The 19,154-nt window shown below is 43.9% G+C and overlaps 1 protein-coding gene and 1 long non-coding RNA gene across 2 annotated transcripts in view; one reads left to right on the top strand and one right to left on the bottom strand.

The window, feature by feature from the left end:
• CNTNAP2 (contactin associated protein 2) overlaps positions 1-19,154 on the bottom strand; it is a 1,020,100-nt gene that overhangs the window by 136,087 nt on the left and 864,859 nt on the right. The window contains exon 15 of the mRNA XM_083468764.1: positions 11,226-11,353. Coding sequence (XP_083324890.1) covers positions 11,226-11,353 — 128 coding nt within the window. The remainder of the gene's footprint in view (positions 1-11,225; positions 11,354-19,154) is intronic.
• The window catches only part of LOC310690221, a 41,465-nt gene continuing 39,299 nt past the window's right edge, over positions 16,989-19,154 (top strand). Inside the window, exon 1 of the long non-coding RNA XR_014517995.1 lies at positions 16,989-17,241. This is a non-coding gene — a long non-coding RNA (uncharacterized lncRNA). The remainder of the gene's footprint in view (positions 17,242-19,154) is intronic.

Genomic DNA, 19,154 nt, shown 5'->3' with positions numbered 1-19,154 from the left:
TGTGGATTAGGAACGAGCGGGGAAGGGTTAAAAAGGAAGTCCACCCCCCCCTTTGTAAACAACTCAAAACAAAGGACCTGTTACTAAGGTCGAGAGAATATTTTCTTCTTTAGAAAAAGACTTTAATTCCATGATTTTGATACTACAAGAATTTTTGCTGGAGGTTAAAAGGATAAATTTTGGGAGCGGAAGTTTCACCCCCCCCCCCGGACCCGGGAATGTCCCACGAGATTGCCTGTTGATGAATAACTGGAAAATTTGACAGCTGTCAAGTTGGCTCTTGAGAAGGAAAAGGAGAACTTTGCTTTGGCTGTTTCTGTTGGATAATTTGTAAAAATTTGTTGAAAATAAGGAAGGGCCGATGCAAAACAATCTGACTTTTGGACTTGAGCTGAAAGGATCAATAAGGAACTAAAATCCCCCTAGAGGGGTTTAGTGACATTACAGGAATGGCTGGAGGAAAGAAAGTCCAGGCTGAATTGGACAGAGCTTTTGTTCTCCTGGGAAAGTTACAAAGCCAATATGATGTTTTGGCTACAAATGTGACAAGTGTTTTGGCTACAAATGTGACAGCTCTGGGCCTAACAGTAAGTAACATTGTTGAACCTGATAAGGACTTAAAACAAAGAGCCTATCCAATTGAACAAACAGAGAAAATGGAGAGTTTTGACAATATGGAGCAGATGACAGATGTTGTCCCTGAAGAAAAGGAAGGAGAAGCAGAAATTTTACAAAAGCCACAGGAGAGCAGCATTTTGATGCCCGATAAGATGAGAAAAAAGGAAAATAAAAATCTGATGTGGAGAGCCTGGCCTGTATTGGAGGTGGAAGTTGGAGCTTGGGGGACATTTGGACCTGAAAGGAATATAATACAAGATTTGAAGAACCTCGTAAGCTCTACTGTTGAATATGGAGGCCTGGCTGGTAGAAATATGGATCCTGTTGGGCCGGAGCTTCTTCGAGATTTGAAGTTTAACATTAAAGACTACCAAAAAGACCGGCAGAGAGGAACTGAGAGAGAATTGAGAGCCTCGGACGTGAGATCGCCAGGCTAAACAGAATATTGGGACTGAGGTTTTGTTGTTGGGGACTGAAACCGGGAAAAGGGTGGGTGGAGTTTGGGAATCCAAAGGGTATATAAATATAGTTTGTTTTATTTTTATTTTGTTTTGCTATTGGTATGGAAAGGGGGAAAGACGTGGAAGGGAAACTCTTGGTCTACCTTAGGAAAATGATGGGTAAAATTGAATAAGTTGAAATTGTTTTATTTTTAAAATGGCCTAAATTAAATGAAAATAAAGTGAGTAAACATAAATCAAGGAAATGGAAGAAAGAAGAAAAGTTAATTAATAAAATGATAGAATAAATCAAATCAAATTAAATTAAATGGGAGAAGTAGATCAAGGATTTGTTGAACCAACAATTTAAATTGTGAGGAGGTCTGAGAAACAGGGTAAAAGAGAATAAGTATATGAACAATCAGGTGTTTTTAATTGTTTTTTTCTATGTTTTCGATTTTTGTATTTTTCTTGTTTTTTCTTTGTTTATTTTTGTGCTTGTTGTTATATGTTTTGTTCTTTATGAAAATGCTAATAAATATTCATTTTTTAAAAAAAGATCATGGAGCCCAAGAAAGTAAAATCTCTCACTGCCTCCATTTCTTCCCCTTCTATTTGCCAGGAGGTGATAGGCCCAGTGGCCATGAACAGATGCTAGAGAGCTAGATTGTTCAAGCCACTAGGAAATATACAGATTTTCATTATTAGGTTGCCAGTTCAGTCTTATTCATCAATACCTAATCCATAATGCGGTAGAAATCTCTGTGCACCACAGCTGTTACGTACCCTGCATTGGCTGAGATCCAATGTATGCCAGTTGCTCTAGTAAATTTGGGAAGCTTTTGCCTACCTCATAACAATCAGAAAGAGCACTACGAGCATGAATAATTTCCTCTTTAAATGGACTGAAATTATTCTTAACGTAATTAGTGGGTTTGACTTAAACACCTGCTAGAAATCTGTTTGATTCCTTTCATTCAACCAAGTTGGTTATGAAAACTGGAATTGAAAGTATTCTTCCTATTTCTGCCTGTAGTTTCCCCCATGATCTGCAGTTTGGTTTGTTTTGAGAAAGCAACAACAACAACTGGGGTGCTTTAGGGCAGGTTCAAGAGAGACCCAAAGACTATTCAGAGGATTCCCCTCCGTGCGTATTTCCAACGTATGGAGCAGGAGCAGCCCACAGATCAGAGAAGAAAGTTGCTGCAGGACACACTTTTTGAGTATCTGTGAGGACACTATCCCTTTTAATTTTGAACTGAATAGTGAATTCCTACTATTTGGTAGGAAAAGGTGAGTGATAGATTATTGGAATGTGTCTTTGGTGTTTCTTGCCTGTCCGCTGAATGAAGGGCACAGAATGAAGTTGCACTCTAGCCTGCTGTGCCCACTTTGCCCTAGGCACACCACTAGATTTTGTTCCCCAGGAGGTTCCCTGCAAGTGACTCTGGATTCCATGGGAATGAGAAAACATAGACAGACACAATTAGTGTGGATGATGCTGAATCAATCTTGGGCAGAAAAGAAGGGAGCAAGAAAATCATCCCATAAGACAGTATGCTACTCCCATTTCATTGCTCAGTTCCTCCCAGCGGTTTCTACCTCCACAGGTACTAAAAGTGGAACTTAATTACAACAAATTTTACTGTATAGTAAAAACTAGGAGGTGAATGGTAAGAAGATTGGCTTATGCAAGGAAAATAAAGCCATTTTAATCAGACATTAGAGAACTGTGATAGAATTGGATTTATTTCGAAAGTTCTAGTAGGATGACCTGGTAGGTCACTCTTTTTCTCCTGAGACTTGATACTGAAATGAACTGAGAGGTATTGTCCTTGCGGTGGAGGACAGGTCGAGACCATGGCACATGTCTTGTTCTGCTGTCCCCTTGTTTTTCTGTTCTGCAACAGATATTTGAGCCCAATGCTGAAGCAGAGGTTAAAGTGTTCAGACTCCGACAGGCTTTCCTTTTTAGCTGCAGGTAGGATAGTATGGCGAAAGTAGCAGAAGATCTGAGCAGCACCATGAAACTATGTCGTCATTAGACTTGAGTGGTACTTTTTAACCTCATTAGGCCTGTATAGTTTTATCTCAAATGATCTCCTCCTGTGAATAGATACCAATTTTACGTTTCGATTCAAATAGTCCTGTCTTCTGGAAACCAAGCCTTATGAGGAATGGTTGAAGGAGCTGGATATGTTTAGCCTGGAAAAGAGCAGACTGAGAGGAGATATGAGAGCCATCTTCAAATATCTTAAGGTCTGTCACATGGAAGAGGGAACAAGCTTGTTTTCTCCTGCTTTGGAGTGTAAGACAATTTCATTTCCCAGAAGGTGGAAGCAGTAGCAAGGGAGTCATCTGTCTTGCACCTGGTCCTCACCAACAGGGAAAAACTGATTGATGAAATGGGAGGAAGTGAACATGTCCTTTTGGATTTTATTACACAGGCAAGGGAAAGCTGAGTGTAGTTGGGTGTCCAAGATGAGTGGGAGTTTCTTAAAGGTGAAATATTGAAGACACAAAGGCAGACAATTCCAACAAGAAAGAAAACGTGGGAGGCATCTGGTGTGGCTGCATAAGGAGCTTACAGATGAGATGAGATATAAGAAAGGTGTGTATAGTGGTACCTCCGGTTACGAACTTAATTTGTTCTGGAGGTCCATTCTTAACCCGAAACCGTTCTTAACCTGAGGCGCGCTTTCGCTAATGGGGCCTCCTGCTGCCACCGTGTGACTTCTGCTCGCATCCCGGGGCAAAGTCTGCTGCCAGGAGCATCTACTTCTGGGTTAGCAGAGCTCGTTACCCGAAGTGTTCATAAGGAGGATGGTAACCCAAGGTTCCACTGTATAAGAAATGGAAGAAAGGGGAAATAACAAAGGAGGAGTATACATGAGTAGCAAAATTGTGAGGAGAAGATGAGCTGGACCAAGCTCAGAATGAATTCAGTCTTGCAAGAGAGGTTCAAAATAATTTTAAAATGTTTCTTTGGCTATGCTTGAAGTAAGAGGAAGAACAGGCAACTAGCAGGTTCACTGAATGGAGAAGATGGAGAAATGCTGTTGGGTGGCAGAGAGAAGGCGGAACTGCTCAACACCTACTCTGCCTCTGTCTTCATCAAAAGGAAAGTGATGCCCAACCTGGTGATAACATCATAAAGGATGCAAGGAGGGAGCTGCAGCCCAAGATAGGAAGAGAAGTAGTAAGGGAACATTTTGAAAAGGATACTTTTATTACTAAGACCCAGCATGGCTTTCTCAAAAACTAGTCATGTCAGAGGGATCTCATTTCTTTTTTTGGTGGATTGGGGGGATGCTGTGGATGTAGTGTATCTAGATTTAGTAAGGCTTTTGACAAAGTCCCCTATTATATTATTTTGGAGAAACTGGTGGAATGTGGGCTGGATGAGGTTACTGTATGCAAAGCATAATCCCTGGTTTGTATTGAGTTGTTTAAAGTGTGGTGGCTGTGTGATACAAAACTCAGAGAAAAGGAGACCAGTCTATATAATCACAGAGCCTGCTTACATCAATGTGGAAAGGGATGTTTTTTTTTTACTCTAGTAAAGCAACAGAGATAAATGCTGGGGTGGGGTATCAACCACACAGCATCTTGTGGTTGTACACTTGTACTTAGAAACATAAATGGTCTTGCTGGTATTCATTGTGCTTCAGATTTAAAATGAGGGAATTTTGCTTACTTCTGACACCAGTTACAGGAAATTACAGTTGCCAATTCATAGCCCTGTATTAACTTATTACTCCTCTAAAATCCTTTAATAGCCTCAAACAATGAAATAGAAAAGTATATAGAAGGAAAATTCAGAAAGACAAGGAATAAAATCTGAAATGACATAAGAGTCAAGCATAAAATACAATAAAAATCAATGAATAGCAGCTCATGGTATATTTCTCTAGAGAACATGAGATCAATGCAAGGACAGGGTTTTTATTAATTCCTGAATTCCCAACATTTCAAGACCATTTCCCCTCCTTTGATGGTTCTATATTTAATCCAGAATAGTGCTGGACTTTGTGAACCCCTGAGTGGTCACACTATTACAGTAAGCGCAACAGCTCTTACCTATCTCAGCAATGAAACTTAATGGAAGTTTAAAAAACAGCAACACAGTGCAGTGAGCCAAGGCTGAGAGAGGAAAGAGATTCACTGGAGGACTAAAACTCACAGAAACTAGGTGAAATGAAGAACATAAATTTGAGATGTGAAAAACCACCTGCTTCTTCAGTTCTTACTCTTCTAACACAAACAGGACTCAGGAAGGAGAAATCAAGTCTTAAAATAATGTTCCTTTTCTGTGCTCAAATGTTCAGACACCATCCTGTCCATCATCAAAACCAATGCCTTTTGCAGCCAGAGCATGTGGGAATGCACTTCCATTCCCTCTCAGGTGAGCGCCATTGCAAGCCAGCACTCTCCCACCTGCGTCATGCCCAGTCCTTTTCTTTAAAAATGTTTAGAGGTGCTCTCATTTTCCTACTCATATTGAAATACTGCCCTGCAATGAGGCCAAACTTAGATTCACAAAATGTTTAGGGGTATGCGTACCCCTGTGTTCCCCCCAGAAAAAAACACTGGTCTTGCCTTTACATACTTCTGAGATGCCCCAAATGAACATTTCAAGTGAAAACGGAAACTGGCCCGTGTGTGCAAGTCCACACTTTTTATAAGATCGATGACTTCACTTGGTTCCTAGCTGCTCCCAGCCACGACTGGTCAATCTACAGGGCAGGGCCAATTCATGTTTCCCTTTCTTCAACCCCTCTCCCATGTAGCGGTGGTGGGCTTTAGGCTTTCCAGCCAGGCCTCTCCCATTGCACACATGTGCGTTTGCGCAAGGGCCCTTTTGAGCTGTGATAGCCACCCGCCAGAATCAGACAGAACGAGGGGGATGGGGGCGCATTGACCTGACCTGCACCAGAACCAGGGGTGACTCCCAAACCAGCCAGGGAGACAGCTTGCCATAGTTTTTAGCAGCTCTGCAACTGTTCAGGGCTGCTCCAAGTCGCCCAGCAGTAACAACTGTAACAACTTCATGGTGAGTTCCAGCACCTATTTTTCTTTAAATAAATAAACAAAAAGCACTGATCAAAACCTTCCCCATCTGTCTTATTGTATGCGACTACAGAAAAAAGAAAAGTTTCACAAAAGAATTGCAGTGGGAACTGCAGCAGGGATGTTGTTCTGTCTGACATGAAATTTGCAGTAGTTATGTTCATGGCTTCCAGCATCTCCACAGACGATCATCCTAACACAGTCGTTTTCATGGTTTTGTTAACAAAGTAAATTCAAGAGAATGGTCACATTTTTATGTTGCAGCCTGGGTACATGGATTTGCAGTGGAAACAGGCAAAGTCTCAAGGGCAAAGGCATGTTCTAAGCCCTCAGGGACTTGAGTTGGGGAGTCAGGTTGGAGGATTATTCCTTCAAAAATAGAAGCAAGATCTTTGAAAGAAAAGGAAACAATCTAAAAAGAAAATCAAAAGGAGTTGTATCGGTAATATTGATATATGCTTCTGAACCACTCTAGCAGCAAGTTTGGGATAGTATATCATGGCAGCATAGCCATGCCCTGCACATTTCATTAGGGAGGGCACCCAGAGTGGTGTTTTTTTTTAAGGTGAACATTTATTGAATACGTACACATACTCAGTCACAAATAAAATTCTTATTTTTTATTTTAAAAGATATTTTCTTAATAAACCAAGTAAACCAAAAATAAAGAACATAAAAGAAATACTATTAAATCAGGTTGAAAGCAGCATAAGGTTGAACATTTTCATTGAACTTAATGTCCCAAAGCATTACAAAAAATACCAGTTTTTCCACAAACCTGTTTGGCTGGATTATATGTATTCTTTTCTAATAAATTAGCTTAATCATAGCTAATGTGAACCAAATTTTCTCAATCCATTCAGCTATAGTAGGAGTTATGCTGCTCCCCAATTTTTAGCTATTATAATCTGAGCAGCAGTTATAAGGTTAAACACTATTTCTTATTATTTTCCAGAATAACTTTTTAGATAACCAAGTAGAAATATTTAGGGTTCCAATGGTATGTGATATCCTAACATATCTGAAATTTGTATTGGAAGAATGGGTTCTTCCATGGCACTTATGAACTCCTCAGTTGTCAGAATAATTTGATTCTGCAGCATCATATTTATGTTTTCTAGATCAGTATCTTGCTGTTGTCTGAAATCTTTAACTACACTGCATATTGAATACATATTGCCTGCAGCAATAAATGGTCAACAACAGTTCCTGAAAAGCTTGAGCAGTTTTACTACAATCAAGTGGTATACAATTTTTGTTAAATAAAAAAAATAAACTGAATGCCCTATTGCAATAAGTGAAAAATATTCCTGGAAAGCTAGTTGAGAAACTAGCAGTAGAATGCTTGATAACATTTCTAAAAAATGAAATAAACCTCAGGCAAAAAGCCAGAGGATCTTTGCCACATAAAATGAATAAACATCAAGCAAATAAACATTGTCCCGTTTTGAGAAACAAACAGTACAAACCTGTAAATGTCTACTCAGAAGTAAACCTCACTTAAATCAAGGGGACTTACTCCCAGGTAGATGGGTTTAGGAATGCAGTCTTAAAGAATCCTCAGCAATAAGGGGTTTCTGTTAACTGAAAGCATACTGCAGATGATTTCAAAGTCAAAGTGGAAGATAATTATTTGTAAATCCAAAGCTGAAGAACCAAACCATCTGAATTCTATTTTAGAATAAACATTGTTAATTGTCAATTCTAGATAGCATTTCTTCTCTGCAAAATCCCTTTTGACAAATAATATTTGCGTATCAAACACACTATGAAGAAGAGTAATAACAGATATCAAGGCTGCAGCTTTTATAGAAAAGGAACAGATGGATAAGGTGGAACTATAATTTTCCAAGGCACACATTTCAGGTTTGGCTCTGGACACTGACTGGAGGGGGAAATATACAGTTACACTCAATGTCATGGCATTCCCTAGCAAAACTACTTTAGACTTGTTTTACCACGTCCAGAAGTTAGTGGGTCTGACATGTAACGATTACTATTACCCGAATTATAAAGGTTATTATAAGAAACACAAGCCTTGAAATGCTGATTGGCGCTTCAAAGACAGCATGGACAAGCTCTGCAGCTTAGCAAGCGCACACTTCTTGGGTCTCAGCTGGAGGACCCAAACAACAGCCCAGGGATTGCACTCCTTCCTCTGCACAGCTAAGAGGTAACCTCAGTTCTGAATCTTTGTATTACAAGAAGCCTGGTTTATGGGATACCACCAAGCACTTAATGCAAAGATGAGGAACTCCAGACCTGGAAGCCAAATGCAGCCCTCCAGACCTCTCAGTCTGGCACTCAGAATTCCCCCCAGGTCACACCCCTCTTCCCACCCACAGCTCTAACTGGCCCTGTTCCACACTTCTCCCCAGGATCTTCTATATGGATGCAAAGCATCCTTGAACAACTGCAATAATGCCTCTTGCTTGTCAGACAAATGTTGATGAAGCATGCATTGTGTTTTAATGCTGTTCCACATCTAGGGACCTTAGGGTGAAGGGTGTATAAACAATAACAGCAGCAGCAGCAGCATGCAGAAATCTTTGGCTTTTGTGTGAATAGACTGCAACGGACTGTCCTAGATCTAGGGTACCAGAGACTGTTGGTGAATATTAGTGTCAGGGGTTTAGGAGCAGAGGCACGGGCAAGGGAGGAAACAGAGAGCGAAGGGGAGGAGGCAGAAGAAAAGATGAGTGATGACGACGACCCGAGATCTCCTAGTCTTTCCAGTGAATCAGAGGATTCACAGAAAGGAGCACCAGTGGCCAGGGCAAGGGGGGAGTCTAGGGGGGCACCCCAGGAAGATAGAGCCAGAGGGGACTCAGAGGGGAGCAGCTGGAAATCGGGACCAGCGTCACCGCCAGGAAGCAGGGAAGAGGAAAGGAGCCAGGGGGGAAGCGCTGGCAGCTCACCACAGGAGGGAGGGCATGAGTCAGGAGTGGCCACACCTCCATCGGGGAGCGAAGAAACGGTTAAGAGGAAAGTGGAAGGTTGGGCGCGCGCGCCAAGTTCAAATGCAGAGGAAGGCGGCGCAGTAAGCAGCCCCGAAAGGGAACCAGGTCCTAAAGCCCGGCGCAAGGAGGCAGGAGGGTCCGGGTCAGCGTCAGAAGAATCCCGGAAGGAAGAAGCCCCGGGGGGTAGAGGGACCCAGAGGAGGACAGTCAGGCGGAAAAGGTGGAGCAAGGCTAGGATATTAAGTTGGTGCACACGGGGCGGAGACTCAGACGGAGCTTCGCCGATCTAGCTACTAGACGTAGAGTTGCGCGCAGCAGCGTGAGAATGGAAACTGTAATTCAATAAAGACTTTTACTTAATGATCGCTGGCTAGCGTGATCCTCTGTGAGCTAGGATCTTCAAGCAGCTCTGACAATTAGAAACTAATAAATGGTAGTAGTTAGATAACATTTGGGATATAACGGAAAATACAAGCTGCGGAACTGTACCAGGCAAGGAATTCATGGGTTAGCTTATGCAAACCAGCCTGGCCAGACTAGCTAAGTGCAGCTAAGTTAAGGAGCCCTGGGGAGCCAGGTACTGAGCATCAAGGACCATTGGCAAAGAAAAATAACTGCCCTTGCCCCACCTGCCTCCCCACCCAGCTCTGAGGAGTGGACAGACAGGAGAGTGGGCAGGTTGCCATGGTGACCGGGGGGTGGGGTGGGGAGCAGGATGTCACAGGAACAATTATCCGAAATGTAAAGGTTTGCTGGGAAGGAGTGGGGCAGAATTCCATGGGCTGCTGCAGAGGAAGAGAGCGCAGGCAGGATGGCTCTGAATGCAGTGCTGGGGGTGGGGCAGGGGCGGCAGCTCCTGAGATGAGAAAGCTGTAAACTCTGCACTCAGGTTGTACATAGGTGCTAATAAACCACATTTCAAAGATGCTGCAGACTCCGTCATTTCTCCCCGAAGAGTCACAGACTGTGGTTGAGGGCCATGACCCCAGCAGACATTGGGGTATAGCGCTGTACAGAGATTGCTATACCCACCTTGGCAAATGGACCTCATAAGGTTGTCCATTTCAGCCCTTGGGCTGAAATCAGGTTATCCACCCCGACTTAATGGCTTCTCAGAGAAGGGATTTCATTTTTCATGAATTAAGAGATCATAGATTGAAATGAATCTTTAACGGCGAATTCTCCAAATCTGAACTGGAAAATCTGAACTGAAAAAGCTGGTGCTGAAATGTCTGCAGCTCCTTCTTCAACCTTCAAGCTCAAACATACAGCAAAAAAGCGGTTTTGGTTTGCAGCCCAGCATCCACCTTTGTTAACATGGATGATCCTCACCAGCAATAATGTCAAACTTTATACATCCATAAGCCAAGCTCCCAGTGATGCATTTAGCCATAATGCTGCTATTTATACCTCTATAAAGTTAGTTTATTGCAATATAAATAGTAATGCTAATGGCATTAACGGCAGAGTTCTGTGGTATCACAGATGTTGAGCGCTGCTTTGCTGCTGTTTGTATTGCAGTTTATATCGTCATAAACTTAGCAGGGTAGCCCAAGTTGCCTCATTTACCCTGCAAGGAAGATGAACGTCTGCACTTAGGATGCAAAACCAAGCCTGGTTATAGAGTCATTTTTCTGCATGCGTTTTTGCAGTATTCCATAGATAGCTTTGAATGAGCACCATGCAAAAGCATCTATCCAAGGAGCCCCGAGGCCAGGCAAGGTGTGTGTGTGTGGGGGGGGGGAGGCCTTATAAAGGCTCCAAGGCTCATTGGCCCAAATCTTGCAATAGCTAGGAAACTCTGGCCATTACAGAATTCTCTTCCCAAGGCGCTTGCCATGTCTTTGAACTTCTAGACACCACAAGACCCGAAACTCTTCTTTGCAACCCACTCTTGCCTCTAAGGGAGGCAGGTGGGTGGTGCTACCTCTCTACTGCACGGCCCTCATTCCCTGTGTGACAGACTTTGTTAGAGGCAATAGACGAATTACTTCTCAAAATATATTTATGGATGTTCTGAGATGCAAGTTTAAACACAGAGAGATTTGCCCAAACTGTCTTGGTAGGGCAATTTACCTTTGCGTAATTGTACTAAGCAAGGAAACCTTTTAGATAATGCATGTAATAGAAAACTTACGGTCTCCGTGACATCTCAGGGGCCCCACAGTCAACTTGGCTTCTGAGCCAGGCCGGTCGATATCTCCAACCATTACTTGACTGACAGGCAGGTGGTCTTTGTAAGATAGGAGGCCAGCATCTTTTCTCCTGAGTGGCCACAAAAGAAGAGAACATCACAAGCTATCCATTGAAGAGTGATTTTTTTGTCCCAGAGAGCACTGTATGGTGAAATTATCATTCTAAGAAAATAGTTGCTCCAAAATAACAATGAAACCAATGCAATGATCTTATTAGCCTTTTCCTACGTTGCTACAAGACACAAGCTCCACATGCAATCAGGGGGAGAGTGGGGAGGGGTACCCAAACTCCATCATGTCACCATGCACATCCCTTCTGCCCTCTGCATGTTAGGGGGCTCCTGTTTGTGGCAGGGACCCTTCTCTAGGCATGTCAGCTGCCTGCACAGGGCAGGTCCTCATTATACAGGGTTCTCAATCAGTGTTTTGCAACATGTGGGTTGCTAACTGCAAGTGGGTCTGAAGGAAACCCAAAATAATTGTGGTTTTTAATCATTAACTGGCATGATGAATGCCTCTTACAACCTTTTGGCCTATCATAATGCTGTGGGAACACTTATAACCAAATGTCAAAAGGCTCAATTCTGCCATCCCTCTGAGACTTGCCAAAATTGACTTTATTGTGAATCAAACTATTAAAAATAGCCAAATTTTGTTATATCCACTTGTGTAACTGTGTTATTAGAATATATCTTTATAGCCTATGAAGCAGTGCCCTGCAATCAGATGGTTAATGTTCTTCCATTCCCATTAAAAATATGAGAAACTTTATAAGTACCTTAAATGTTTCATCAAATTCCTCATTAATTACTTAACCCCTGTGTTAAGTAAATTTTTGCTTGGCTACATCAAGTCATGGTTATAAGATACCTGAACAAAACCAATGGCTATTGAAGGTCTACAGTTCAAAATTCATGTGAGAATGAAACAATGGGTCACTTTACAAGTAAATTTGGATTGGTGGACCAGCATACCAAACCGGTTGGGAACAACTGTTCTGAATCATGTGGGGAGCCTACTGGCGTAACAAGTCTTTGAGCCAGTCATGCAACCCTCAGGCACATGGAAGGCAGCGGGACAAGCGACAGAGCATTCTTGTTCCTGCTCTCCATCTTCACACGGAGGATTTCAACACCCAAACAGGGCTTGCATTAACCCACTATATGAGCTGCTAAGCTATATTTGTAATCAGGTAGCAGTCTATGTATTCTCCTCTTCTCTGCTTTTTGTCTTGTGATTTCTTTAACAAACAGCAAAACTACATTTTCAGGAATTCTTCATCTTCATCTTGAGCCTATGAGGGGGCCAGGGAACCAGAATGACAGCAGATTGATCAAATGCAAAAGCAGAGTTGAAGCTAAACTTACACTGTACTTTAAACTAATATAGGAATTACTGCTTCCTTTGGAGGAGTTATCCATTTGCTTCTCAGTTTTTGTTCATACAAATTAATGTCAATTCCTACCTTTATCTCATAAATACTATTTAGAAATGTCGGTACCACAATTCCACCACAAAACAGGTTTCATGGAAATGCATGAACAACAATGATAGCAGAACACTGTATTAAATCTCAAATCTCAGGAAACTAATTAAAAGCATGATTAGACCAAAGACATCCCTTGTAGCTGGTTGATGCCCTTTTCCAGTGCCAGGGAATCTCTCTCCTTGGTGGCTGGGACAGGTCAGTGGGCAGCCGGTCTGCCTCCTTCCCCTGTCCTCTAAACATCCTGTAAAAAATGTTAAGTCTGGTGTGCATAAAATTGTGTGCATTGCGTATGAGACTTAGTGGAAGTTTGCATTTGCAGAATGTATTTTTGGCAGAGAATGCAGCAAGTGCAAGAATGTGCTTTTGCCACTAAAGCTACAACTGGAGGGTAGGGTCTCTCCCCCCCCCATGTCCCGTCCCCCCCATTCCTGGGATGTGGGTCTCTCTCAGAAGCTGCTGACGCAATGAGGAAGCAACTTGCTTCTCGGAATCTGTCTCTGAGACTAGAGAGAAATGATACCAACAAGTAAGAACGTAAAGAAAACTAAACTACATTGCTAGTTGTTTATGAGCAATGTGTTGATTTGTATCTACAACATTTTCAAAACAAGTTTAAAGACACTTTGCAGTAAAACTTTGTAACTCCTTTCTTGGTGCGGAAAGCTTGTTGATTCATACTCTGCACAAGGTCCAGATCAGGGAATTCTGCTCACGTAACTCGAACATGTCCTTCCTCTTGGGCAGCTCCCCACTGGCAGGCAGCTCTGTGCCCTCCTCCTCCCCACCCTTCACCTGACAGTAACTGCCCGCCCAGCCCCATCCAGCCAGGATGGCAGGGCTCATGAGAGAAATCTTGCACAGCAGAGATGGGGAACCTCCTCTTTCGGCTGCAAGGCTGTCTCAGCCAAGCCATGGCCACCTGCCCTGTCTGATGTCAAATGTGCAGCAGCAGGTAAAGCTAGGCATGGATGAAAGGGGCTTTGCAGGCACTGCCAATCACCTGATCAGTTGCAACACTTCTGCCCCTGGGAGCTCTACCATGGGGACCTTACCTAAGGACTAGAATGGTGTCTTTCAAGAGATGGCATCCTCACCCTTTGGCACAGGTATGGTTGCAACTTGCTAGCCAGCAAATTGGTCCAGTTACGTTGTTTAAGGTAACCAGCCCTGGGGGTTGAAAAGCTAGTAAAATGCTGGATCTATTGGCGACTTGTCGGATTCAGCCTTGGCTCCATCCATTACCTACCAAGGTCCATCCTGACTCTGCTCTGCCTGTTCCAGCCTCAACAGGAGCCTTGGATAGCAGTGCTATATTGGGATGGGTTTGTTCAGAGGGGAACTTTCTACGGTTCTGCTGGGCCCGTTCCACTAAGAAACTAATGGAGAAAGAAAAAAGAAAGAGCACCAAAACAAACTCTCTGTCTCTTTTCCAAAGGGCAGGGAAAGCTCTTCAGCTCAAATGCAGCACAAATTCAAAACCCTGTGAACATATCCAGAAGGATGCATTTCTGGGCCCTGAAAACCTGGAAAACTAACTGCAGCCAAGTGTCATTAGAAGACAACAAGGAAGGCTCCACATCAGGATTTGGTGTTTCATGGTTGCAGGGAATTTCATGACGTTAAACATTCACTTGGTCACCACTGTTTACTTAGTCCTTTTCAAGTGATGAAGAGAACATGCATTTCTTTTAAAAAGGAAATGCAATTAAAGCAATTAAGAAAATAAGTATCACGTTTTAGGATGGTATCTTATTAGAATGGCTGCCTAACATCTGTGATTAAGAGGGTAATTAGAAACTCAATTACTGTGCTTTTAAAACAGTTAAAGTGTTGTTTGAAAACAGTGGATATCTATAGTGGACTGTTGTTTTTATTTTTGGTTGCTGGGAAATTGCTGTTCTCACTCACTCACTCACAAACGAGCACGATAAATCTACTTAAAAATACACAAATTATTACTATCCACTTACTATATTTTTCTGCTGTGCTACCGTAGTGGCATAAATTTAGGAGGGGTCACTGCACTGAAAGGGTCCCTCTGCACGCCACATCTTTTTCACAGGGTAAATTCATTAAATCCCCACTGCTTTTTAAGTTGTTATATCTAGGATTTAAGTTACATCCATTCCATCAGTTGCTTTTTAACATGTGAGCTCCTCCACTGACTTACAGAAGAGTCAATTTCCATTTTTTAAGCAAAGGGATTTTTCACTTAGACCTGCATCATGCTGAGACCTAGTTTGTTGTTTATAACAATGGTCACTCATTGTGAGTTGTGGAAATATTTATGCTGCTGAGGAATAACTTGTGACCTGAAGCACAAGGCAGAAGGGGGACCCATTTGCCAGCCTTTAAGTGGCATCCTTCTCAGAAAACCACCATTTATACGATGCATTCAGATGTAGGGAATCACATACCCTCCAAGTGTCCCTATTTCCCAGGAACAGTCCCAGAATTACAAAAGCCACTCCAGCTTCTGATTTGACCCCAGAATGTCCCTATTTCTCCCTCCAGCGCTGCCATTGCCAAGCTCAGGAGGCGGATGAGCTGGAGCCTGTTCTGAGCAACGGCCATGGCAATGGCAGCTGCAAGGGGGCACCCCATGGCCTCTCCATGGCCTCTGCTGCAGGCCTCCCCCTTGGGCAGCTCATAGAGGTGGCTGGAGAGCAGGCGAGGAGGAGGAGGAGGAGGAGGAGAGGCTGCCACCACTGAAGCCCAGTCCTGGAGGGGCAGGCAGAGGGCCAGGCCACCCTGAGTGGGAGGAAAGGTTTTTTTTTACAAAATACTTTGTGCATCCACATCTAATCTTGCCCCTTTCTAAAAATTATTTATTGAGGTGTGCTTTTCTTTTTGTAAACCTACCAAAGAATAAAATAAAATCAGGATTAAGGGGTTTTCTCAGGGCGGTGGAGGGCGTGTGTGTTCTGTCCCAGTGGTGCAGGGGGGGGCAGCACTTGCCCTTCTTTTGACAGGAAGGGCTCCGAGGGGGATGGTAAAAAAAGGGGGGTCAAGGAGGGTCAGCTTGAGAGGAGTGAGAAATGTCCCTATTTTCATCTGAGGAACGTTGTAGGGTATGGGATTTTGTGTTACTTTTCCTGGTTATAATGCTGACACTTCTGCTGCTCTTTCTAATGTTCCTTTTACACCACATTCCCTGTTGCCTTATGGAACTGTGGCTTTTTGATTGACATTCACACCAGTGTGGGTGGTGTGACACAAAAGCAATGCCACCCAACACATGTGCACTTCCATTCCCCCAAGATTCACCCATGAATTTGGCAGGAAATATCAGTGTGCTGGGATACCATGATTTTCCGGGTCAACAGGATTGCAAACAGATATTTTCTGGAAGCAGTTAACACAGAAATGAGTGCTAAATTTACACTAGAGTCTGCTAGATTTCCAGGTGTCTTTTATGTCATACGAAAGACCACAGAAAATGCAGAAGGTATCAGGTAAGGGAATGTTGGGGAAATGGAATAGTGTGCTGTCTGAATATAGCCTTAGTAAGAGGGCCCCACAGTCTGCTTCTGGAGTATAAATTAGCTGGCCTTCTCCCCACCAAGCATATCAAGCTGGAGGGGGAGACTCTGAGAAGCAGCCTGCTTGCTGATGGAGGTCTTGCGGCACCTGGAGACCAGCGGGCAATGGCCAAGCTATTTTGGTGGAGAAACCTCTGGTCACCCAAGTGATGGAGGGAGCTTTCAGTCACCACAGAGCTCATCAGAATTCTGTGTTGCTTGCAAGCATTAAAGCCCCACAAAGGAAAGCGAGTTAATTACAGAACAAGTCCAGCGTGCTGACTTCATTGTGGATATTTAGAAATAATCACTGCTGGAATATTCAGTACTTAGATAATAATGCATCCGCTATTTAAATATTTTGTAAATTTTGATTGCAAAAATGGCCTCTATCATCCTTCTCTCCCAAAGGAAATCACCCCAAAAGAACAGGGATTACATTCTCAGTGTGCTGTATTCCAGTTAATAACCAAATGGGAGATGAATAATCCTGTAATTGTAATGAGATAGATAACATCTTGGAATAATTTTCAGATTTCTACTTTCTTTGCACTACATAAGATTTGCGAAGAGCTATAAGGCCTCTCAGAAATAAAGTGTCAAGATAGTATTTTTAAAGTATTTGTTAGCTTTCTATGCAGAATGCATGCATAAGCCCCTGACAAACTAAAACATACCTCTAATCCAGGCATGCCGAGTTCTGCCCCACATGGGAGGGGGGCGCTGGTGTGTGTATGTGACATCACATGGTGGGCCTGGTGGGGCCCACTGCAGTTGTGGGAGGGCCTGACGGAGCCCGTCCAGCTACAGAATATTGAGAGGGCCCAGACCCCGCAGTGAAAAGGGGGGGGGGCTCGGCTCCATGGCCCCACATAGATGGTGACCTGCTCTAATCAGTGCTTTTTTTTCTGCCGGAGCTTTCGGGAACAAAGTTCCATCACCTCTCAGGTGGGTGCCATTGCAGGCCAGCACTCTCCCACCTGCGTCTTGCCTTTACATGCTTCTGGGATGCCCAAAATGAACATTTCAAGCAAAACGGAAGCTGGACAGCATGTGCAAGTCTACACTTTTTATAAGATTGATGGCTCCACCTAGCTCCTAGCCACATTTGGTCAATCTACAGCGCTGGGCTGTTTCGTATTTCCTTTTCTTCCTTTTCCTCAATCCCTCTCTTGTGTAATGGTGGTGGGCTTTAAGCTTTCCAGGCAGGCCTCTCCCATTGCACACATGTGCGTTTGCGCAAGGGCCCTTTTGAGCTGTCATAGCCACCCACCAGAATCAGAGAGAATGAGGGGGTGGGGGCGCATTTACCTGACCTGCACCAGAACCAGGGGTGACCCCCAAACCAGCCAGGGAGACAGCTTGCCGTAGCTTTTAGCACCTTCTGGGGCGATGAATGTGGCCGTTGTCAAACCAGCATCTGCTCAGGGCTGTCCCAAGTCGCCCAGCTGTAACAACTTCTGGCAGCTTCTTTTCTTTAATAAATGCACTGCCTCTAATTATTTTGTTTTATTGCTATAGCTAACTATTTCAAGTAATCATACTGACAACACAAGACATGTTTTCTCATTTGCCTTCTCTAATAATAATAATAATAATAATAATAATAATAATAATAATAATAATTTATTTATATCACGCCCTCCCCAGCCGAAGCCGGGCTCAGAGCGGCTAACAACAGTAAGTAAAAAGTAAAAATAAAAAGTAAAGGACCCCTGACAGTTAAGTCCAGTCGTGAATGACTCTGGGGTTGCTGCGCTCATCTTGCTTTACTGGCCAAGGGAGCCAGCGTTTGTCCGCAGACAGTTTTTCTGGGTCATGTGGCCAGTGTTATGTAGTGTAGTTTCACCCTGGGCCAACAGGGGGATACTGTATATAGTTTTCACTCAGGTCTGTAGATAGTTTTCACTCAGGTCCGCGGCAGTTATTTTAGGCGGGAACTCTGGGCTGTTGTGGTTACAATGTTGACAGCCGGCTGCCTATAAATACAGGCCGGCTGAGCTGTTCGCAGTCAGTTCTATTCCAGCTTACCATAATAAAGAGCTACTTGAAGAAATCGCTGTGCCGGCTGCTATGTTAACCCACGACTTAACACTGGCGACGAGGATGGGATGGATGGACATCAGAGCACAGCCAGATGCGGCCAGCCTCTGAACTGAGCTGAATCACTGAGCTGAATCACAGAGCGAAATCACTGGGCAGAACCAATTCAGAGCTGACTGTTCTGGCTAGAGCACTGTGTTCCATCCATCGCCCTTCACGCCGGCATCGGAATCATGGCTTCACTTGTGCCTCTACCGCCGTTTGCGCCAGCCTCTGAATCATGGGACTCCTACCTCGCTCGGTTCGACTGCTACCTCCAAGCCAACGAGCTGACAGCAGTATCAAAGGATCGGAAGCGGGGCCTATTCCTCAGCCTCTGTGGGCCTGAGGTGTTTGAGACGGCCCGAGCGTTGGTTGCGCCTGAAGCAGTCCAGGCAACACCATGGGACACGATCCAAGAGAAGCTCCGCAACCACTACGCACCAAAGCCGTCCAAGATTGCTGCCCGCCATGCGTTCTACCACCGGAACCAGGCAGAGGTCAATCAACAACTACACCACCGCCCTGCGACAGGCTGCAATGCACTGTGAGTTCCGAGACTTAGACGATGCCCTGATGGATCGAATCGTCTGTGGGGTCCGGGACATCCATCTGCAACAGCGCCTCCTAGCCAAGCCAGACCTCACGCTACAGAAAGCCATTGAGGAGGCTGTGGCCTCAGAAGCTGCTGAACGCTCCGCCCAGGAGATCCGCAAGTCCAGCAGCCCGCGTCTTGCTAGGGAGCCAGTTCCGGTGCATCATGAAGAGGCCAGCAGTGA

The sequence above is a fragment of the Podarcis liolepis genome (genome assembly GCF_965112155.1).
Source record: "Podarcis liolepis genome assembly, chromosome: 12".
NCBI lineage: Eukaryota > Metazoa > Chordata > Lepidosauria > Squamata > Lacertidae > Podarcis > Podarcis liolepis.
This window is presented reverse-complemented; position numbering and strand designations above follow the sequence as displayed.